This window comes from Microtus pennsylvanicus, chromosome 22 (assembly GCF_037038515.1).
Source record: "Microtus pennsylvanicus isolate mMicPen1 chromosome 22, mMicPen1.hap1, whole genome shotgun sequence".
NCBI classification, from domain to species: Eukaryota; Metazoa; Chordata; class Mammalia; order Rodentia; family Cricetidae; genus Microtus; species Microtus pennsylvanicus.
The window spans coordinates 14,642,433-14,667,366 of NC_134600.1; the positions used below are offsets into that span (position 1 = coordinate 14,642,433).

The window sequence follows — 24,934 nt, forward strand, 5'->3', positions numbered from 1 at the left end:
GTTTTTTATGCACATTTGGTCAAGGGCAAAGTATGTTTATTTTGCTCTAGTTTGAGTGTCAACATGTGTTTATTCCCCTGCCCTTTTTAACTTTTTGGCTCTGTTTTCAGGGTCATAATGTTTCTTTCACTGGTTATAGATTTAGGGACAAAGTGTATTCCTTTGGCTCTGGTTTCAGGACCAGGGTGTGTTTCTTTGACTGGCCCTTTATTTTAACCCGAGGGCTTCACAAATTCATGAATTCGGTTTTATCCATTGGTTTGCTAGTACAAATAAAATAAAAACGAATATCATAAAGCTTGAATAGATTGTTGACACTGTCAATTCATTTTTCTACAGAATAAATGTTGGTTAAATGACTGCATGTTTGCTAAAATCGTAAAAAGTAATTTATAACAAAAAGTCCTCAGAATCTTTTTCAGGTATGCAAAAACTACTGTAATATCCAAGTATTACAAGTATATTTATCAGATTGATTGTACTCAAAGTTTTACTCCTATATAGGTGAAAAACATTACCATATTGAAATCATTTTATTGAGTTTCATTCCATTATGACTTTTTTCATGTTTTTGAAGACTACGCTGACTAAATTTATAGAGTTTCTCTCTAGAATGGTTTATTTTATGTTTTTGGAGATTATTATTACACACAAAGGCCTTACCACACAAAATGCATTTATTGGGTTTCTTTCTAGTACATGTTTTTATGCATTTTAAAATGACAGAGACATGCAAATGCTTTACCTCATAGATTACATGCATACAGTTTCTCTCCTGTATGTGTTTTTCTTATGTGTGTGAAGAGTATTGTGATGAGCAAATGCTTTACCACACTGATTACATTTATAGGGCTTCTCTCCAGTATGTGTTCTTTTATGCATTTTTAGATTGCTGAGTCGTGAAAACAATTTACCACACTGATTACATTTATAGGGCTTCTCTCCAGTATGTGTTCTTTTATGCATTTGAAGAGTAATATACTGCGCAAAAGCTTTACCACACTGATTACATTTATAGGGCTTCTCTCCAGTATGTGTTCTTTTATGCATTTTTAGATTACTTAGTCGTGAAAACAATTTGCCACACTGATTACATTTATAGGGCTTCTCGCCAGTATGTGTTCTTTTATGCATTTGAAGAGTAATATACTGCGCAAAAGCTTTACCACACTGATTACAGTCATAGGGTTTCTCTCCAGTATGTGTTCTTTTATGGATTTGAAGATAACTCTGAAATGCAAAGGCCTTACCACACTGATTACATTCATAGGGTTTCTCTCCAGTATGTGTTTTTTTATGCCTTTGAAGTTGACTGTGGCGTGCAAAGGTTTTAACGCACTGATTGCATGCATAGGGTTTTTCCCCACTATGTGTTCTTCCATGCAATTGAAGTTGACCGTGACGTGCAAAGGCCTTACCACACTGATTACATTTGTAGGGTTTCTCTCCAGTATGTGTTCTTTTATGCATTTGAAGATAACTTTGAAATGCAAAGGCCTTACCACACTGATTACATTCAAAAGGTTTCTCTCCAGTATGTGATCTTTTATGCTTTTTAAGAGAACTTTGAAATGCAAAGGCCTTACCACATTGATTACATTCATAGGGTTTCTCTCCAGTATGTGTTCTTTTATGCCTTTGAAGTTGACTGTGGCGTGCAAAGGCCTTACTACACTGATTACATTTGTAGGGTTTCTCTCCAGTATGTGTTCTTTTATGCATTTGAAGATACCTCTGAAATGCAAAGGCCTTACCACACTCTTTACATTCATAGGGTTTCTCTCCACTATGTGTTCTTTGATGCTTTTGAAGATCACTTTGATATGGAAAGGTTTTACCGCACTGATTGCATGCATAGGGTTTTTCTCCACTATGTGTTCTTTCATGCAATTGAAGTTTACTGTGACGTGCAAAAGCCTTACCACACTGATTACATTTGTAGGGTTTCTCTCCAGTATGTGTTCTTTTATGCATTTGAAGATACCTCTGAAATGCAAAGGCCTTACCACACTGATTACAATCATAGGGTTTCTCTCCAGTATGTGTTCTTTTATGCATTTGAAGATAACGCTGAAATGCAAAGGCCTTACCACACTGATAACATTCATAGGGTTTCTCTCCAGTATGTGATCTTTTATGCCTTTGAAGATGACTGGGCCTGTCAAAGGCCTTACCACATTGATAACATTCATAATGTTTCTGTCCATTAAGTGTTCTTTTATGGTTTTGAAGACTACTGTAATCAGCAAAGGCTTTACCACACAGATTATATTCATAAGGTATCCCTGCAGTATGTGTTCCTTTATGACATGGATGAGTCTCATAAAGAACAAAGTCTTTAGCACCTTGAGTGTATTCACACAGTTTTTCTCCAGTGTATTTTCCTTTATTCATTTGAAGAACACTGTGATGAGCAAAGACTTTTCCACATTGCTTAATTTCATAATGTTGTTCTCCAGTATGTGTATTATCATTCCTTAGAAGGTGGGTGTCATAAGACCAGGCTTTAGCAGAGTGAGTATATACTGAATGTTTCTCTCCAGTTTGATTTCTTTCAAGCCTGCAAGGAAAATTGGCACATGTAAAAGCTTTACCACATTCAATACACTGTTGAACCCCATATCTATGTGAATAAATTTTATCATTAGTTCCAATTGTAAAGCGGAATCAGTTATTAAGATTTTATAACTTTATTTAAAATCAGTTCATTCTTTCATTAGGGGCCATTTTGCATCTCGAAGAATAAGTGTGATTGTAAATTCCTTTGTTTCATGTTTTACTTTTTCACCTTTACAAAAACATTTTATATGACATTTTTCACAATTTTCAAGAGAACTGGATGCACTGAGAGCATTACCATCTTTACTGCATTCATAAATTTTGCTATACTGTGAATCATATTACACATGCTAAGTGAACTAGGAGACCCAGGTGAGTTTGCACAGACCTAGAAGTTATTAGGCTTTATTGTTGATGTATTAATGATGGTAGAAAACCAATTACTTGTATACTTGAATCAAATTCAACAAATATACTCTACATGGGAACAACGGTTATCTTCTAATTGTTCTTAAGGAGAGATGTGTGAAAACATTCCATATCCCTTTGCTCATATGCTTGCATCAAGAGTCACATATGATACACATAGTAAAGGAATAATAGTAAATGAAATACTTCCACATTGAATGCTCATGGATTGACTTTCTGTTCTTCACAGATCTGTGGTATACATATTAAGGTTTCTCCACAACAACTGCCCCTTGAACCTAGAGTCTAATGCTGCTTTCAATAAACTTAGCACAATCCCAAAATGTATATGAGTAATATAAGACGTACCATGGGATTTTCATTTAGTAGAAAGATTTGCAGATACACTTATCATCACTGAAATGTGTATACATTTTGTTTCATGAGTAGCAAGAAATAAATGATTGGAAGATCTACTTTAGTTTCCACAGTGTTATCATTCAAATGATAATCTCTGTTTAGGCATTGATTTCTAGACTTCTTTCTTAAATGAATGCCTTGCAAATACATTTCACATACATGGAATTGAGGTATATGGATTTGTGAGAAATTAATAACCATCAATGCATTTAAAGCTGTGCTTATTTATACTGTTGCTTTTGATTAATTGTTCCCGGACACATTACAATCTCATCAGAGGCACACTGTTATCAATTTTCACAAGAAAATTACCTTGCAGGTCTTCTACAACATTGACAATGTTCTTCAGTGTTGTTGTCTTCCCAAATGTATCCTAAAATACAGTACCAAGATATGAATGTTATATTATTTAACATTGTGTTTAGATTATTATCTTAAGTGAACCTAAGAACTATTGACTACATTATTTACTTTCTTCTTCTTCTTTCTAAATAAAGGTATAGAATATCATTAACCAAGGAAAAGTTGTCTTCATATTTTAAAACATGAAGGAAATTTATTTTTACCTATACTAGTGAGGTTCCTGTAGGTCTCCAGCATGACATCTTTGTAGAGGTTCTTCTGGGAAGGATCCAGCAAATCCCACTCTTCCTGAGTGAAGTTGATATGCACATCATCATAGGTCACGGCCTTCTAAAATATATCATACATGTATACAATGGAAAGCGTGACAGTGACAACATTGGAGATGCATACTTCTTTGACAGTATGGTCATATGATTCTGGTGTTCCCCACTCTTATTCCATGACATAGACAATCACTTTTGAAGGAAATTGAAAAGGAGAGTCAATTCTGTCATTCCTCTACACTTTGAATGGGATTTCACCTTATAAGAGCAATGTTTATTAACAGGGAGAGACAAGGAAAAAGATCAACAATACCGAGAAAAGTGTATGAAAAATGACAGACTGCAAAAGAAAAAAAATGATGGACAAACTGGGTGTATTGTGCCTTTAGCCAAAATACTCAGAAAACAGAGGTGGGTATATTTGTCTCTGAGTGGAATGCCAGTCAAGTCTATGCAATCAGGTTCAGGACAGGTGGAAGTACACATTAAGACCCTGTCTCCTTTGCAAAATTAAGTGAAAGAATGGGATAGAAAGAACTGAAAGGCACGTATTGAAGTTCCTACCAAGAGTTTTGCTTTCACTCTAGTTCTGTATTCATCTTTCAGACCCCTCAAGTACCATAATTGAAACTACAATACCAGTAACAATTTCTAGAAAGGAACTAACTGTCTGTTTAAAAAAAGTTACAAATGGACAGATGAAAACAAATAGAAATATAAATGTTGGTCATAAATAACCAACACAGAGCTGGAGAGAGGGAAGAATAATACAGCACTCTTGCAGGTTTTGAATGAGGTGGACACATTTGCTAGTACTTACACGGGGTTCACAACTTTCCATTTTTCCATGTTCAGGATTTATGAGACCCTTTGATCACTCTGATGACCAGGTACCCATGACGTGCATATCCATGCAGACATATAAAATAGTCATATTGATTTTAAAAAAATCAATGCAAGTATAACAATCAAGAAGAATTTCATGCAACTACAATTTAATGACTCAGAATACTCAGGCAGTATTAATGTCATGAATACATGGCACCCTGGGAATCAGAGTGATATTCTCTGTCAAATTTTAAAATTCAAGATAAGCGTGAAGCAAAGCACAACAGCTTATATTTGACATGAAAAAAAAACCCTACATTCCAGGGACATCATCCAATAACATAAAACCAAATAGAGACAAGAATGATGCTCCCCCCCTTTTCATTCAGGAATTTGGAGCCACACAGCAAGGACTACTTAGATAAGCAAACAAAACAAAGCAGCAGGTTACCAAACCCCTTAGCACTAAATACGAACTCTTTCTGCTACATCTTATGTTATTTAGAGTTCAAGATTATAATGATGGTAAAAGCATTTCAGTAGTAAGGTAGGAAGTTGGCTGATTAATGTCAAGCACAACACAGTGAATATAAATATCAGGAAATTACTTAAGGGATTGAAACTGATCACATACAATGAGGAATTTCTTCTCGAAAGGCTTCTCCTACTAAAGATTCACCGAAATTGAGAAAAAAACCACCAAGGAGAGAAACTTGTTCAAATACATGATCATTTCTAGGACGTTATTCATTCAGTCAAGTACATTCTGAACCCAGTCACTATTGGTTCATTGTCAACATGCATTTAGACACTTCAATGATTCACATTTAATGATTCTTGGAAAAGGACGCTTAAAAGAAATCCAACACTAGCTCAGAACTGAGAAATAAATATTTATTTATATAGGAGTAGACTCATAAATCAGAATCCTCTGCTTGTACGGAGATCAGAAACCAAATTCCATAGCTGGAAAAGAGAGGCTGGATGCATGCTCTATAGCGACATACATAGTATAAGAGTTCACGCCCCAGTGGGCAGATAATCACTGGCTGTAGATTTCCTACAGCACCTCCCCCTTTTGTTTACATAGCTGTAACCCTAATACAAAATTATATACAATAAGAACAAATATGTTCAATAATTATTCTATCTAACTAATTTAATTCTTGTATAATAAATAACTACGTCCAGTCATGAGAGGAAAGTAACTACTACTATCACCAGATATCAACCCCATTTGAAGATCTAAGAAGGAATATATATTACTTGAGTAAGCAGGAAGTGCAATCAAGTAACTTTCAAAATGTGCGACAAATGACAGAAACAACTGGCTACGTGAACCATCACCCAAAGTCTCATTTGCAATGTTGAAGCAGACAACATTGGCTAAGGCCTAGAATAACTGACAGACCATTTTCAGAGGCAGAAAAATTTCCACAACTGTCTTACTCTGTTGTGGCAAGATTTGACAGACCTGCTTATGCATTTTTAGATACCATTTATCTTGTCAGCGATTGAGGCATGGAACTTTCTTTACCCAAAGGCCAGTTTTTTTTAATTTATTTATTTATTAAAGATTTCTGTCTCTTCCCCCCCCCCACCATCTCCAATTTCCCTCCCCCTCCCCCTATTAGGCCCCCCCCCCCATCAACCCGAAGAGCAATCAGGGTTCCCTGCCCTGTGGGAAGTCCAAGGAACCCCTACCTCCATCCAGGTCTAGTAAGTTGAGCATCCAAACAGCCTAGGCTCCCACAAAGCCAGTATGTGCAGTAGGATCAAAAACCCATTACCATTGTTCTTGAGTTCTCAGCAGTCCTCATTGTCCGCTATGTTCAGAGAGTCTAGTTTTATCCCAGGCTTTTCCAGACCCAGGCCAGCTGGCCTTGGTGAGTTCCCAGTAGAACATCCACATTGTCTCAATGTGTGGGTGCACCCCTTGCGGTCCTGAGTTCCTTGCTCGTGCTCTCTCTCCTTCTGCTCCTTAATTGGACGTTGAGATTTCAGTCCTGTGCTCCAATGTGGGTCTCTGTCTCCTGTCATCGCCTGATGAAGGTTAATCATACGAAGGATGCCTATATGTTTGTCTTTGGATTCACCTTCTTATTTAGCTTCTCTAGGATAGTGAATTATGTGCTCAATGTCCTTTATTTATGGCTAGAAACCAAATATGAGTGAGAACATCCCATGTTCCTCTTTTTGGGTCTGGCTTACCGCACTCAGGATAGTGTTTTCTATTTCCATCCATTTGTATGCAAAATTCAAGAAGTCCTTGTTTTTTACTTCTGAGTAATACTCTAATATGTATATATTCCATACTTTCTTCATCCATTCTTCCATTGAAGGGCATCTAGGTTGTTTCTACGTTCTGGCTATTACAAACAATGCTGCTATGAACATAGTTGGGCATATACTTTTGTTGTATGATAAGGCCTCTCTTGGGTATATTCCCAAGAGTGGTATTGCTGGGTCCATGGGTAAGTTGACCCCGAATTTCCTGAGAAACCACCAAAGTCCAGTTTTGTCAAGAAGAAAATAAGCTGCAAGTGGGAGTGTCTTCGATGTTCAACATTCTCTCACGAATAGATAGGTGCTGCCAGGAGCAATAGTGTTTCATTTCAAAAGAACCCTAAGTTATCTAAATGCCATATTCTACAGGTCATTGAAGTGATTGAAGACTACCTATCCATGTATCTAAACAACCTGATTAGTCTAACTATAAGTATGACAAACATAGAGAACTATTGATATATAATTCTCAATACCTATATAATTTAACGACTAAGACTTCATATTAGAATATTATACAATAAACAAATGTGCAACAAATAAGGACAATGACCTCAAAAGGTAAACAATGTATAAGTATCTTGATCAGAGGTAGAAATGTACGTTGCAATGTGATAAATATATATCAATATATAAAAAGGTTTTAAGCATAGGTAGAAGCCTGCATGCATATAATATTCAATGTAATTTAACTTTGTGTCAATATACAAAAATCCATACCAATGCAATTACCTATAAATAATAACTCACAAATATTCACTCTATTACTCACTATTATTATTAGTGTGAGTATGCTCATACTAATCTATTATCCCATCCAATTCCCTTCTTTTTTTCAAAGAGATTCCTGAGCCGATAAAATTCCCCAGCAAACCCCAACAGTATACCAATTATAATCAACCCCAGAATGATATCCCTAACCTGAGGACAAAGTTTGTTGGGAAAGGGGACATCATCTTCTAGAATTTCTTACAGCTGTCATGGGGACAATGTTCTTTCTATGGGATCCTATGAAAGTAAAATGATGGATAGTCCCAAGATTACTGTCTGGTATAATTGCAAAGAGTCTCTGAGCATTTGGTAGGGTTTTTCTGAGCTTTCTATTTCGAACTCCGACCAGAACATTATAAAAAGTACACCATTTCAGCTAAGCAAGTTGGAATCAAATTGAGCAGCTGGTACACAAAACAGGTCTTGTAGTAGCACTATCAGCATTATGAAGTCCTATCAACTAGTTGGAGCTGTTGTTGTGGGTCCCCATCTTTTTCCTGGAAACTTCAAAGATTACTGCAGGAAAATTCATTGTTCAGGGTGTAAAATTTAAACATTATTTATATAGACATATATATTCAATGAAATGTATGATAGAAACAAAAATAAATACAAAAAAAGTAAAATGCTCTCTAAATTCTTTTTTTCAGTCCCATATCATGGCTCCTGACATGAGATAGAAATTCTGAATTTTTATTTTAACAACATGCTTGGAGTTAGAGAGGGACAGAACCAGTGTCCAACTCCAAAGCTAGCTCCATATATATATATATATATATATATACACACACACACACACACACACACACACACACATATACGTATATATATGTTATATATCTGTACTTAGGAGTCATGTTTGTCTTTCTGATGATCTTTATGGAATAATTATTTTTTTCTTCTGTCAGAATCCAAACATTTAGAGTCTCTTGAATTTTTGTTGTTTATTTTTTTATTTTAAATATTTATTTATTTATTATGTATACAATATTCTGTCTGTGTGTATTCCTGCAGGCCAGAAGAGGGCACCAGACCTAATTACAGATGGTTGTGAGCCACCATATGGTTGCCGGGAATTGAACTCAGGACCTTTGGAAGAGCAGGTGATGCTCTTAACCACTGAGCCATCTCTCCAGCCCTCTCTTGAATTTTTGATGATGAGTATTTGTCTGCAAAAACAAGAACTGAACACTGTCCCAACCCTTATGAAGTTTCCTTACTATCTGTATGGTTGTCACCATTGTGGGTGAGCTTTCATTTCTCTTTTTTCAAGAGATTTTTTCTTTGTCAAACTGAATATTTATTAATATTGATGGTATCCATAATTTTTCTTCTCCTGTGGAAACAAGAGCAAAAACCCTTCGCCAACATAACACAAATCCTGTCCTTCCATGGTAATGTCAACTTATCCTTGAAATAAAATTATTGATTTAATTCAGAAGACTGTTCTATTATCCAATGTCTCTCTGCTGTTGTTGTCCTTTTCATTAGCGTTAAAATAATTCAAGGTTAATAAAGCATTGTCTAATCTATTTCTGAGAGCATTTTCCACCCTTTCTGATGGTTTAACATATCCTTCATAGTTTGATTTGATCTTTGTATAACTGCCCGACCTGTAGTATTGTGTGGTATACCTGCAATATGCTCAATATTAAAATAAGCAAACAACTATTTCATTTTCCTAGAGACAGTTGCTGGACCATCATCTGTCTTTATTTGTGCAGGTATACCCATAATGGCCATAACTTCTAATAAATTTGTGATTACTGAATCAGCCTTTTCTGAGTTTAAAGCAGTTGCCCACTGAAAACCTGAATAAGTGTCAATGGTGTGGTGTACATATTTTAAGTTTCTAAATTTTACAAAGGGGAACACATCCATCTGCCAGATTTCCTTTTTTGAGTGCCCTTTGGGTTAGTCCTGGCAGGTAGCATTGTTTGGTTATAGAAAGAGCACATAGGGCATCTCTTTATAATCTCCTTAGCTTGTTTCCATGTAAGAGAATAATAATCTCTCATTAAAACTTTGCTATTGACATAATAATTTTTATGAAATTCTGGGGCCTGCAATACACTTCTAAGCAATAATTGATCAATTTCCGCATTACCTTGTGCTAGACCACCTGGCAGACCCATATGAGATCGGATGTGTGTTATGTATACAGGACAAAGCCTATTTCTGATAATGTGTTACACCTGGATAAATAATGAAGTCAATTCTGTATCGTCTGGTATAAATTCAGTGGTTTCAATATGCAAGATAACTCTTTCTGCATAGGGTGGATCAATAAAACCATTAAGAACTTCTTTAAATTCCCTTAGCACCATAAGAATAGCATATAATTCTGCCTACTGGACAGAATTATAAGAGCTTTGTTCCACCTTACTTAATTCTTCTGATAAGTAACCCACCTTTCCTGATTTATTTTGCATCAGTATAAAATGTATGCGTTCCAGTTATTGAAGCATCGCATACAATTCTGGAAAGAATCCAAGAAGTTCTCTTTATAAGTTTAAGACTATCTCTTTTGGAATAATTAATTAATTACTATTAATATCTCCCCCCAAAAAATTAGCACAAGCTCTTTGCCATGGTTCATTGTTTTCCCACCAGTAGTGAAAGGCACTACAATCTCCTCTGGATCTCCACCTGCTAATTGAAATGTCTCAATTTACCTATTATAATTAATTCAGAGACTTTTTTCAATGTAAATTTTTATTATTTTTACTTGGTTTATATGGCAAAATGATCCATTCTAAGATAATATCATCCCTCTACATTAAAATTCCTTTAGGAGAAATTGTGGGACGCAATAGAATGCAATTAAGATTTGGATTTACCCTATCCATGTGTGTCTCCTGTAATTTCTCCTTAATAATCATCAATACCTTTTCTGCTTTAGCTCTTAATTCTCTGGGTCTATTTAGCTCTTTTTCACCATCTAAGGTTTTATTTAAATGAACTATTAGATCAGGCATTTTCCCAACACTGGGGTAATAGACTAAAAATGTCTCTTAACAATCTTTGAAAGTCATTAAGAGTCTGCAACCAGTCTCTTCTGATTTGTGCCATTTATAATATAAAGAAGAATTATATTTAACATGTTCAGTACTTTTGTATTTAGCAAGTTTATAGAAAATTCTAGTACCTATCCTGCTTTGGTGACTCAAAAGCTTTACACCTAATTTACTTTCCATCATAAGTAAGGAAAACTATAAATCTATTTCATCTTTAGCTCCATCACAGACCCCAGAAGGATGCAATATTACCTGATATCAGAGAATTTTGGCTACCTGGACAGTCATTCAAGGTTCCTCTGCAACCCCGGGTCATCCATCTTCAACCTACAGGCCTAGAGTATCTGACAGACTTCTCAGTGAAGCAGGAAATTTGAAGGACTGTCCCAACTCCTACTGGCAAATTTTATCAGTTACTTTCCTCTGTGACCTACAGAATGTCTTTCAGACTCTCTGGTATAGCAGGAACCTTGATGACCATCCCACCATGTTTTGACAAATTTCAGTGATCATTTTCCCATGGGTCCTACATATCCTGCTTAAACAACATACTATCAAGCAGTCAAGGAAAAAAAAAACAGTATCTCGTCCAAATGACTAACCTTGTCACAATGAAAGCAAGCTCCAATGGAAGTTTTTCAATATCTATCATCCTTTTATGAAACAAATTTCTGCTGCCAGTGGCACATGTGACTCGTTGTTATGAAACCTAAGGTTATTAAATATCTTAAATGCCATATTATATAACTCTTTGAAGTGTTTTAAAAGTCTCTATCTGTCTAAAATAAATGTGTAAGCTTGAAAATATCCTAATATGCCTACAAATTGATTATTAGAGATCATTTAGAAACTTCGTTTCTTAATTATTACATATTTAAGTCATCTGCACAAGGACAATAGCCCAAATGAGAGTAGCAACATACACTGTAATAAAATTAACTTTAAATTTGTATCAATATAGCAAAATCAATTCCAATGCAAAATATCAGATTAATAGTTGTCTTTTTTTTCTACATTTTCTTAAATTACACCAAACATCCATGACCCAGCAAATTAGCAAAAGCCCACACACCAGTTCTTGGGAATGTGGGTGTCATTTTCTCTATTCAAACTCCTGATGTCTCTATGCGAAGGCATCTTCAGTAATCCCTGAGAAAATTTGAGAAAATGGCTAAGAACGGATAGGACATGTTATATACTTTGTCAATATATATCACCTGTAAAGATTCAGAGTTTATTTACTGAATAATCTGATCAATATGAACCTAGTTCAAGTCCACAGCCTCTTGTTTACCATGGAACCAAAAGCAAAATCTCTTCTCCAAAACATTTATTGTGGTTTTTCAAGATAGGGTTTCTCTGTAGCTTTAGAGTCTGTCCTGAAACTAGCCCTTGTCAACCATGCTGACCTCGAACTCACAGAGATCAACCTGCCTCTACCTCCCAAGTTCTGGAATTGAAGGAATGTGCCACCTCTGCCCAGCTTCCAAAGCATTTTTGATTTCCATTTGACAAACACATTTTTGACTTCCTTTTTAAAGTTAAGATAAACCTAAAGTATCAAGGTGGGTTGAATTTTGCACTCATCCTACCACAAGAACCACCTGCTCAACGGTCTTTAAAGGAGCTTTATTTTTAATAGCCAAAAAGTGTAGACAACCTAGATGTTGATGTCCCTAAACCAAAGAATGAATTTAAAAACGTGTTAGATTGATACTATAGAATATTAGTCAAGGACATGATAAAACTTGCAGATGAATGAAAGGAAATACAAAATAATCATTCGGAGTGAGGTAACCAAGTCATAAATGACAAATATGCTATGACCTCTTATACACGAATATGTGTTCTAAAGTATAATCATATTACAATCCACAGACAAAGAGAGGGTAATTAACAATGAAGGCTCTAAGGGGGTACATGGATATCCCTGGAAAAGAAGACTAGAATAGATTTTTCTGTATGACATGGACCTGGGTAGGGAGGGCAATAGGAAAGCAGGTTGGGGATGGTTAGATGGAGGAAGAACAGGGAGACACTACTGAAATTCAAAATACTTGGAAGTTGATAAGGAAAACCTAGTACAATGAATCCTCAACAGATTCTATGAAAATGACCTAAGCAAGACCTCTTAGGAATGGGGGATAAGGAGCCTGTGGAGCCCTCTCTAAGCAGGCAAAGCAGTCAGTATTGGGACTGGGACACCAACCCAGCCACAAAACCTTCAACCTAAAATTAGTCCTGCTTGCAAGATATACAGGGTCATATGTTTCTCGAAACATGGAGGGGTAACCAACCAAGAAATGGTGTGACTTCTGGCCCATTCCATGAGATCTTGCCCATGTCCATGATTGCTTAGATTGCCTAGAACCGGAAGCTCAATAGACCAGAGGTCTAGGATAGAACAAAATAAGATTGACAAGAAAAGTCGATGAAATGATTCCTAATGATGTTCTACTATACTCACAGAATGGTACCTAGTCCAATTGCTATCAGACTCGCTTAATCCAGGAACTGAAAGCAGCACATATAGAGACCCACAGCCAAGAAATACGAGGAGTTCAGGAGTGCCTGGTAGTAAGAAGGAAGAACTATAGCAGCCACCTCCCAACGTGGTTGAGGACACTAGAATAACAGACCCCATAGAACCAACTAAGCAGGAGTCATTGGTGCTCAAAGACTAAAGTGAGTATCATCATCCCATACATAGGGCTTTCTGCTAAGTCCTTTAGTTTTTTGCACATCTATAAAATATATATCTATATGCTTTAATTCTTTGCTGTTTTGAGAAAGTTCTAGCAGTGTTTGTGGCAGGGGGAGGGTTGACTCTGATTCATTTGAAAGCTCTTGGGACCCTTTTCTCATACTGGGTTACTTTATCCATGCTTGATATAGGTTTTCCCTGGTCTTATTTTAACTCATTGTACCATGTGTATGGGCTCGTTTTGCATATCTTCTTGGCTCTTGGCTAAAAGCTAGAAACATAAGAGAGCAGGGAGCCTCAGGAGAGGAAAGGCCTCCACAAGGTCCAGCAATGAGGCATTCTCTCAATTATTGATCAATGGCATAGGGTAAAACCCATTGAGAATGCCATCCTTAGGATGGTAGTCCTGGGTTCTCTAAGAAATGAAGTTGAGCAAGCCATGTGAAGAAAGCAAGAAAGAAGCACTCTTCCAAGGCATTTGCATACCTCCTGCCTCCAGGACCCTGTCCTGTTTGAGTCCCTGCCCTGACATCCTTTAATAGTGAACAACAATATGGAATTGCAACCCAAATAAACCCTTTTGTCCTCTTTGTGCTTTTTGGTCATGATGTTTCATCACAACAAAGAACCTAATTTAGACACCACATTTGGTTGCTATGTATGAGAGACCTGCTCTTTCCTAAAGTTAAACAAAGAAGAGAGAATTGGGGGAAGGTTGGGACAGAGGGCAATGGTGGGAGGAAACACTGCCATCAGGATGAAAGAAGAATAAATAAAAGATAAATGGAAGAGAGGAATGAGGAAAACTCAGGAAAGAATGGGTCAAGGAAAAATGAAGATTCAGCAGGGCAAATGACAGATCCTGTGGCTCTATCTCAGGTACATGGGCTTCATTGTCAAAGGGCTTAGAAAGCTCTGTCCATGCTGAAGCATTAATCTGATTGACATTTAACAATAAAAACATCAAAAGTCAGAGAGCAGGATAAGAACCTGAAAGATCAGAGAAGTGTTTGACCACCTTCTGGACCTACTATCTCTTCGGTTTCTCCACGCAGATAAAGTGCTAATATGCTCTCAGGCCTGCCTAAGTAATCCTGACACCTATCTGTCCAGAGACCTCCCAAACTTTATGGTAATTCTTGGTCAGGTAGTGATTAGCTCTGCCCTGACTCAAGCAAGCTTTATTATCACAATATAATCAAAGTATCACATGTTTCCCCCTTTTGTCCAATTAAAAAGTGAAAGTTTTAACTAACACAGTAAAACTATAACACTAAATACAATAACTATATTTGAGATACACACACACACACACAGGGAAGAATTATATTAACAATACCCAATCTATTTGCACTTGGTAACTTTATTCAAATTATTTTATTATCTATTCTATCTTAGTAAGCCCAAGGTGTTGTGCCTAAATTACTTTTTGTCTTAACTAATATTACCAACCCTAAATAATCTTTTTATGTCTCTTAACCTTAGATATTTTATACATTTTTTTGAGTTCTTTTTTCAATGTGGTAACATGAATCATTAGAATTATCAAGTTCTTAGCTCCATACAAAACTCAAAAGAAATATAATTATCGAAGTAAAAAAGGAAGTGTAAAAAAATCAATGTTTAAAATGAAGAAACGACACCACCTATCTATTAAAAATAAATTTTTGCCAGGCTGTGGTGGTGCAGGCCTTCAATCCCAGCACTTTCACAGCAGAGGCAGGTATATCTCATTGAGATAGAGTCCAGCCTGTCCTACAAAGTGAGTTCCAGGAGAGTCAGAGCAATACAGAGGAATCTGTTTTTAAAAAACCCTAAAAAAAATTTTTTTTACTATGTAAACATACCTAATATGACTATAAGTATGATTATAATAAGTGATTGTTAGGCTAATTTATTCCTTTGGAGAAGGATATTTTATTTGGATGAAGTGTTTTATTTTTAGATGTCTCAGTTGTCCAGTGGTTTTCAGATTCCTTAGTTTATGTTTTCATGGTTTTATAATGATATAACCAAATTCTGCCTCAACGCTGACTTTATGGATTTTTTATTTTTGGCAATTAAATTGAATCAAAAGGAAAACATCTGTTAGTCATACAAATTAATTTAGATTGAATGGTAATGCTCTTTGATGAACTATTATATCTTAATCAAGAGACCTTTTGTTTGAATCTAATCTTAAACAACTTTGATGGTCTCTATAATTTTATTCCCCAATTTAACACATATCCTGCTTTTTATTCTGAGCTCAACATATCTTTAAAGCAAACAGGTTGATTTAATTTAGCAGGGTTTTATTTATTGCCTACTGTCTCCCCAAAGCTGTTATTTCCTTCCATTAGCATTTAAAAATTTTAAAGTTAATAATCTATTCTGTAACCTATTTTTGGACTAGAAGTCCAAACATCAGGAAAGTGTTGCCCCCAAGGAACCATGATGACCCCAGAGTTGATGCAAATGCAAGAGGATTTTAATTCTGTCATGACAGGACCCTTCAGCTAAGTGAAGAGTGTCTATTAACAGTTAAAATTCCATTTTTAAAGCAAAAAGCCACAGAAACACGGGGGGAGCCAGAGGGTTGTTTTCCACATAATTGGATTGGCTTATTTGAAGGGCTACTAGGACTGATTGGACTGTGCCAGGGTAGGAGAATAGCTACCTGATAGGGTGAAGTAAGCGGGAGCATCTTTGGGTCATCCTGGCCTTGTTCCAATAAATAAAGCAATACATCAGGAACCGAGTCAACATCTGTGGGTTGTCTTTGCCTCAATTCCCAGAATGCAGTTCTGTTTGAAGATTATTCACAAGGACACAGGAGGATGAGTAGTCCAGCATGTGTGTGTGGATGAAAGTCCCATTACCAAATGCTAAGAGGCTTCAGAAAATGTCTTTAGAGCTGAGAGGCCTCAGAAATGCATTTAGAGTCTTTCACTATCTCTGTGGGCCTTAATTACCCCATTGTGCTAACTGAGCATATCTTTGAAGATGCCTGATGAAGTGCTAATCTAATGAATCTTTATCAATAAGAAATCAGGAGTCAGATATGGGGGGTATGAACCTGAAAGATCAGAGAAGCATTAGAGCACCACCAGTGACTCCGACTTCCTTCATCTAAAAAAGAAAAAGATACTCTCTCAGCCCCACCTATCTACTTCCTGTCTCTTCTCAGGTCACAGTCCTCAAAACCTCTATGATATTTTTGTTCAGCTAATCGCTAGCTCTGATCTCTGACTATAAACAAAGTTTATTATCATAATAAGGTCAAGCTATTACACAACCCTCTGCAATTTCTCATATATCTCACTCTATTGCAATTTCCATTCCTCATATGCAGACCTCCATGACAGATGTCTCAAAGCTTGGAAATCTCAACATCCTGTGGTCTCAAATGTAAGAAAGCTTCATCTTCAACACTTAACACAATGAACTCCCACAGTCTCGTCACTAGGGCTCTGAATCTCCCAATCACAGATGGCTACAATTGTGATGAACTGACCACAGAAGAAGAATCCATGATCTTTACATTTTGCATCTCTCTTATTTCCAGAATCAGTAAAACATAGGTGATCCTGCCAACGTCTGATGGACCCTGTCAAGCTGGGACTTAATTTACTGCAGGTTATGAATGTTGTTGCTCCTGAGACAAGGAATTACTTTGCATAGTCTTTCCATAAATTAGGGGCATAGGCAGATAGAGTCTTAGACTTAGGGCACCTTCCTAGGGTTTAAATGCAGAGCAAGCGCCTTCCTTTAATGGTGCTAAAATCTTTGAAAATCCCTGTCTCTTTTTTACCACTGGAATGCCATCTGAAACTACCTAGTGTTTTTATTCTTGGGACATGAAAAAATTCAGATAGGTTACGGCTAAAATATCACACAAACGTTAAATATTTTTATGAAGTCTTCAAAGCACCTGCACTTACCAGGCAAAAATCACCAATAGGACCACAAGGAATGAAGCCAGGCTTTGTCTGGAGAGGACACAGCAAGACAAGGCTCTGACTGTCTATCGAGGGCAATCAGACTTTTTATATCTTTATCAGAACTAAAAGATAATAATAATCAGGATCAATACAGTATAGTGGCCAGGATATCATGAAGACTGCAAGCTATACAGGGAATATAGTGTTTTTGTCTAAGACCAGTTGTCCTGTTGAGATTTCATACTTCATTGACCACTAAGGGATTACTCAGAGAAACACAACTTAGTTTGAATGACTCACTGCTTGAAAGAGTGCATCACCCCATCAGCAACTGAAAGGTACTGTGTCCTAGCTGCCATGGATTTTAACATGAAAAAAACTAAGTTACTGTGTAACTCTTGTTACTTTGTAACTGTTGTTAAAGAAAAGCAGAGCATAATTAGAAAATAATTGGGATCACCTTAGGGCTTGCAGGCAGCAAAGGGGACATAAATATGATGTAGTTTTCATCTCAAAAAATCTTTGTAAAGTTGAAACAGACTTTTTACCATGAGCTCCTTAGACTAGGGATTTGTATTAGAGCACATAAAAGATTTCTGATTATTTATCTTAAAATAAACATCTTAATCCAGAAAAGTAACAGTCCTGAGAAGCAGGGCCACAACATTTTACCCACATCTTCTATTTTGGATAAACTACTGTAAACATAGCAATTAGGTTTAAAGATAAGGCCAGTCCCTAACCCAGATTCTTGATAGGCCTATGTACTATCAAGATATGAGAGATGTATGAGTACTGGTCTCTGTACTCAAACAATGATCATTCAGGACATTCACAGAGCATCTACAATTGCCTACCTGATTCCACAGAGCTAATCTCAATGACTGTTGAAAGAGGAAAGCTCTCACCTTCTGCCCAGCTGCTCCCTTTCTGCCCTGTGTCTCCACCAGCTTCAAAGTTGGTCAGTGAGTTCAACTCTTGCACAAGTCTCTCTTCTTCTAAGTCCCCAGTAAAAGCCAGAAAGATCAGCAGACACTCGTTAACTGTTCTACTTTACTTTCTCATTGATAAGTCAAGGTCAAACCTGGAAGGAGTTGCTGGACTGTTTTCCCAGCACTGGGCAGCAGAGGCAGGAGTAGGTGTTCAAAATGATCCTCAATTACATAGCATGAGGCAAGCCTAAACTATAGGAGACATTGCTCTACAGACAAATCAATAATCAACATCACCTGAGAGAATGTTTTAATCTTAAAAGTGTGATTTTTTTATTATTTTAAGAAATACTTTTTTGGCCGGGTGATGGTGGTGCACGCCTTTAATCACAGCACTGGAGAGGCAGAGCCAGGCGGATCTCTGTGAGTTCAAGACCAGCCTGGACTACAGAGCTAGTTTCAGGAAAGGCTTCAAAGCAACAGAGAAACTCTGTCTCGAAAAACCAAAAAAAAAAAATTACTTTTTGGTATCATTTTCAAACTTTCTGTCTATTGCTGTGTATTGTTTTAATTTTCCAGTTCTAAGCATATTTTTTCAGGTTACTCATGGTGCCTACCCAAGACTAACCTACACAAACCTCCCAGAACAATGCCAACCAGCTCGTGGGACCCCATTGGTACCAGCTCTCCTGGATGATGGACACCGGCCAATTCAAATCTGGTTTCATCTCCTATTGTTTCTCATCTCAGGGATAGCCATACTACAAAGGTCCTGTGATAACAATTATTTTTTTTCTCCTAGACACCTGCCTTCTTACCTCCCTCAAAAAACAAATGCCCGGCATCTCCAGAATGACAGCTGACAGGAAGACTCTCCACCACACCACCCGCTAAACTGGATCCACTAACAGCCAGCTCTTCCCTCCCCAGGTCGCCCCGTGCCCGCAGGAAGCAGCCAGACTTGAGTCTATGCCCTTTGTCCAAAGACAGCCTAAATGTTTCTCATAATTATCACTTCAATTTCCTGTCACCCCTATATCCAAACAGTCTGGAATGTTAAGTTGGGAGCATAACCCCAGCCCCTGGCTGCAAAGGATGCTCAACCAGGACAATCCATACCGCACCTACAACTGACGCCCTGATTCCTCATAACTAATCTCAACTACTGTGGAAGGAGGAAAGCTTTCACCTTTAGTCCAGCCTCTCCCTTTCTGCACAGTGGCTCCATCAGCTTCAGGTTGGACAATGAGCTCAACCTTGCAAAGCTCCCTCTGCTTCTAAGTCCCCAAAAAGCCAGAAAGATCAGCAGACACTCATCAACTCCTCTATTTTTCTTTCTCACTGACAAAAGACAAACCTAGAACGAGTTGCAGGACTGTCTTCCCAGCACTGGGAAGCAGAGGCAGGAATAGGTGTTCAAATGATTCTCAGTTACATAGTAGGAGGCAAGCCTAAACTATAGGAGACATTGCTCGACACTGAAATCAAAAATCAATATCACTTGAGAGAAATGAAATGCAAGTATTAATGACCTAGAAACATTGGAGAACTGAAACAAATAGAGAACAGAGCAGCAATACACTTAAAGAATTTTAAAATGATACCAAAAAGTAATTTTTAAAATAATGAAAAAAATCACTCTTAAGATTAAATAAAACTTTCTATATTGATTTTGAAAAAGAGTAGGTCCTTCTATAGGAAAGTGGATGTAATTAATAAGAGACAGATTGATGGTGCTAATAAGTATAAGTTGGCTGCTGAGATCTGTAATCTGACACAGAGTTAGTCAATGGCCTGTTTCTCAAATCTCTGAGCTGACATAACTGTATCAAGCAAGATCAATCATATCTGCATAAAATTATTGCCTAATTCCAAATTCAATGCTCATTGGCTCAAGATAACCTTCCCAATCTGGACACCCACACAATCTGGTCTGTGTTCATTCACATGACATTAATTAAAATAAAGCATGCTGGGCAATTACAAATTCACTCCCCCTACCACAATCAGGCCCTTTTTCATAATGGTGACTCCAACAGCTGACTGACTACACTGTTTCCCCTGCAGTGTATACAATAAACCATTCCTCCTTTTGTGCTCTGAAGACAGAAGGAATGTTCCATATGCAAATCTTTTTCCGGTGACTGCACTGGACAGTTAACTACATAACTCAAATGCATAATTTTATAACTGTGAGGTGTTACAGTCATTTTGTTCACAGAGTGAAGTTAGATATTTAATTAATGGTTTATGGAAGGGAAAGGAAGATGGGGGAAGAGCAGAGAGAAAGGCAGAGAGAGGGAGGAGGGGAAAAGTGGGAAGAAGGGAGAAAAAGAAGCTGCCTGGGGAGAGAGAGAGAGAGAGAGAGAGAGAGAGAGAGAGAGAGAGAGAGAGAGAGAGAGAGAGGGATCTCATACTGGAAGCAGTAAGAAATTCTGCTGGCCTCAGCAGATGATGGGGGAGGGAGAGGGCGGGACTTGTCTGTTAAAGGAACAGGACAGGCCATCACATTCCCCAGTCTTTTTTATAATAAAAAGGTAGATGGGGCTGGAGAGATGGCTCAGTGGTTAAGAGCACTGACTGCTCTTCCATAGGTCCTGGTTCAATTCAGAGCAACCACATGGTGGCTCACAACCACCTGGTAATGAGATCTGGTGCCCTCTTCTGGCGTGTGTGCACACATGAAGGCAGAATGTTTTATACATAATAAATATATAAATAAATCTTTTTTTTTAAAAAAGGTGGGAAGATAGGCACAACAGGTTAAAGGAATTGGGATGACAAATTCTCAAGACTGCTTCCAGCTTTATTTGTGGGCATCTTCTGGGGGAGGGGGGCTGAGAAAACTTGGGTGCTCATCACATCCTGGCATAGCTGGTCTCTTTGCTCCTATCTTTTGTTTGTGGTATAGTAATGTCGGGTGTTTCTTACACCTAAGAACTTTTCTCAGGCCAACAGATGAAGTGGTTTCTGAACCACAGCAAGGTTTGGACCAAGAGACCTGGGAGCAGTCAGGTCCTCCTTTACTCTTATATTTTTTTTTAAATTTACCTGCTCAACAACCATGCTATGTTCTTGTTTATTAAGTATTCTGTGACCTTGTTGCTCTGACCTCTGGATTCTCACGGACTGTAGAGAGAGGCCTTTCCCAGGTATAGCCAGTGCTGCAATTTTTTAGTGACAGAGCTTGGCTGGGGAGGTTTTTTATTGGAGGAAAGTGAATCAGTAAAGGGGGAAGGGGAGAGGGAAAACCTGCCTTTGGGGACAGAAGCAGCATAAAAGAAGAGGCAGGGAGAGAAAGGCAGAGAGACAGAGAGACAAAGAGACAGGCAATGCATCATCAAGAGAGAGAGAAAAAAGAGCAGTACAGTAAGTTTTTAAAATAATTTTGAAAGCGTAACGTACAGGACAGCAAGGTTATTGCTCTGGACAGAAACAGAACAAGGCCAACTGAGTAAACATAAGATGACTTATCTCAGAAACTATTTTTCTAACAGGGTGAAAATGAAGCTGTTCTAGAGCTAATATGCATTTCCATTGGGAAATGACTTTACACACCTAGGAGATTAATAAAGAAAAATCTCTTTCATGATGGTAGACACCAATCTCTGGCTAGAGCTCAAAGAGGAGCCAGCTACACAGATTCCACATTTGCTGCTGTCCTTAAGTGTCCTTTAGGTTTAGGCTCTGGGTTACACTTTGAACAACTGAAATGGAAACAGGCACCTCGCCAGGCTAGACATTTAGGCAGAAAGGAGAGTTACAGAGCAAAGATAGTCCCAGGGTAATTTCATAAGTACACTGGTCACTGGAATCAGGTTATTCTTCAGTGACAGGGTTCTGAGGTGAAGGTGACAGGAGATGAGAAAGATAGGAAAAGGAAAATGTAAAAACATATAAAGTTAGGATGGGGAGGTCTTGCAGATGCCTAGTAAGCTTCCTAACAAAAATAGATCTTGCCTGGCAGTGGTGGCACACACCTTTAATCTCAGGACTCAGGAGGCTGAGCACTGTGATCTCTTTGAGTTCCAGGACAGCCTGGTCTACAGAGTGAATTCCAGGCTAGTCATGACAGTCCTACAGAGAAACCCTGTCTCAAAAAATAAAACCAAAAACTAAAAGAAGGGGGAGGAGGAGGAGGAAGAGGAAGAAAGAGAAGAAGAGGAGGAGGAAGAGGATGAGCATCTTATATACTTCCTGAGAGAGAATAGATGGAAATGGGAGAATTATAAGAAGCAATAGAAATTGGGCTGGAGAGATGGCTCAGCGGTTAAGAGCATTGCCTGCTCTTCCAAAGGTCCTGAGTTCAATTCCCAGCAACCACATGGTGGCTCACAACCATCTACAGTGAGGTCTGGTGCCCTCTTCTGGCCTGTAGGCATATAAGCAATTAGGATACTGTACACATAATAAATAATAAATATTTAAAAAAAAAAGAAGTAAAAAAAATATATAAAAAAAATAGAAATTATCAAACAAATTTAGGAGGAGGCTAGTCAAACAATTCTACACAAGGGGAACACAGGGTATCTCAAGAACTTTACTAAGTGCAGAGTGGCCTTGGGAATGATAACCACAGCTCCATATGGTGGGAAGAGTTGGGTTCTTAGGATTTGAAGCAACCCGTCCACAGAGGCTTTGGCACCAGACCATTACCAGCTCCCCAAAGCATATTCCTGGTTTTAGAGAAGAAGCTCTGTTTTATTATCAATACATCAGGTCCTTAGGGAAACTCACAAGGCTTAGCCCCCAGGCTGTTACTAGATCTCCTAGGAATGTCCCTGCTCCCTGCCTGAGGGAATAAATAAAACCCTTGATTGATCAAGTAACTCCTCAGCACAACAATGTTTCACATGTCACCTGGTGTCCTATTGCCCATCTGGAAGAACTGTGCTTTTCTTTCTTTCTTTTTTGGTTTTTTGAGACAGGGTTTCTCTGTGGTTTTGGAGCCTGTCCTGGAACTAGCTCTTGTAGACCAGGCTGGTCTCAAACTCACAGAGATCCGCCTGCCTCTGCCTCCCGCGTGCTGGGATTAAAGGCGTGTGCCACCACCGCCCGACTAAACTGTGCTTTTCTTAAGAAGAAAACTGGAACTTTAAGGCACATTATACCTCATGGTTGGTTGGGAACCTGTAATGCCTCCTTGGGAAGATTGTTAGAGGCTTAGTATTTTTTTTGTTTGTTTGTTTGTTTGTTTTTGATGTGGGGATGTGCCTGGTGTCTGGTTTTAAATCAGTGGTGGCTTCTTTGTAAATTGTTTGGAACCAAATATTTGGACAATCCAGTTGAGCGATGCGTACCCTTGCATCCTAACCTCTGATTAAAACACATTTATCTTCTGGGTGTTTTAGGGCTGGTCCTCCCTCAGCTACTTTGTCAGACTAAACTATTTCCAAGGCATTGGCAACTCATTTTCTGCGGCTTAGAAGTGCAGTGCTACCCAACAGGTGAGATGCCTCGATAACTTCCACATAGTTAAATATAAATAGAGATTATATGTAAAGCTTAAATATAAATTATTCAATTTTGAGAAGATATTGGAGAAACTAGGACTCTTGGAGTTTGGCATATCGAAGTTCAGAGGAAAGATGTTTTTACACAGAACATCCCCGCCCCCAATTCTCTAAGTAGATAATACCACCTAGCCAAGTCATTCAAAGGTCTATCCCAGGTCTATGAATTAACAAAGACCACAGGGGACTTCACAGCACAGGGAATATGGCGGCAGGTTCCCACAGGGATCCATGGAGGACGCACCATGCTGTCTCCCGCACCTCACCCTCTTCTCCTCCCCATCAGGAGACAGCATTCCCTCACTCACCATTTTGTGGTTCCCCAGTTCGCCAAAGCTCTCAGTTCATCGCCTCCCTGCAGCAGCAACTGCACCACGGCGCAGGAAAACAATGGCAGAGGCTCCTTGGCAAAGCCGAGTCTGAAGGCGGGTGCCGGAAGAGCCCTGCACCACTTCTGACTGGCAGGTCACCTGGAGGGCCTGATTGGCTAGTGAGTTCTGAGTGGCAAGAGCACCTACCATAGGCCTACTGTGTAAAGAAACAGCACAGCGGTTCCAGGCCATTCCTTCCACCCCAATCAAAGACATTTTCTAGATCTACAAACATATGCATTTCAATAGTACTTGCCCATGGCTCCAAAAACAAACACTGCCATCTTCTTGCACTCCATAGGAACTTTCCCTTTTTCCTCCAGAACACAATTTGGCTAGCTAGCTTCTGCACTGCACTATATTAGGTAGGTGCAGTGATTTCCTGTCCCACAGGGGAATGATGCCCAGAATATTAACAGCTAAAGAGAGGTTTAAGGTCACAAAAGGAGATGTTTGTTCTGTGGCTTCATGCTGAGGTCACAAGAACTGAAGGGACTTTTTACATGGTTTTCACAGGGATTTCACAAAACAGAAAAGAGAAAAGCAGCAAGCAGATCTCAAGCAAGATGACTG

The 24,934-nt window shown here is 38.2% G+C and overlaps 1 protein-coding gene across 9 annotated transcripts in view; it reads right to left on the reverse strand.

Annotated features, from left to right (window-relative positions):
- Positions 1-475: 475 nt before the first annotated feature.
- Positions 476-24,934, reverse strand: part of LOC142839867 (uncharacterized) — an 88,548-nt gene continuing 64,089 nt past the window's right edge. For 4 of the 9 annotated variants that reach the window (XM_075956244.1, XM_075956238.1, XM_075956242.1 and 1 more), the window contains 3 exons: positions 3,954-4,077; positions 3,700-3,760; positions 476-2,560 (listed from right to left, as the gene is read on the reverse strand). In XM_075956244.1, the coding sequence (XP_075812359.1) occupies positions 754-2,560; positions 3,700-3,760; positions 3,954-3,987 (1,902 nt within the window). In that variant the 5' untranslated portion in view covers positions 3,988-4,077 and the 3' untranslated portion in view covers positions 476-753. Of the gene's footprint in view, positions 2,561-3,699; positions 3,761-3,953; positions 4,081-9,121; positions 16,965-24,934 lie in introns of those variants that run through there. The other 5 variants (XM_075956246.1, XM_075956245.1, XM_075956239.1 and 2 more) reach the window with 4 other exon arrangements.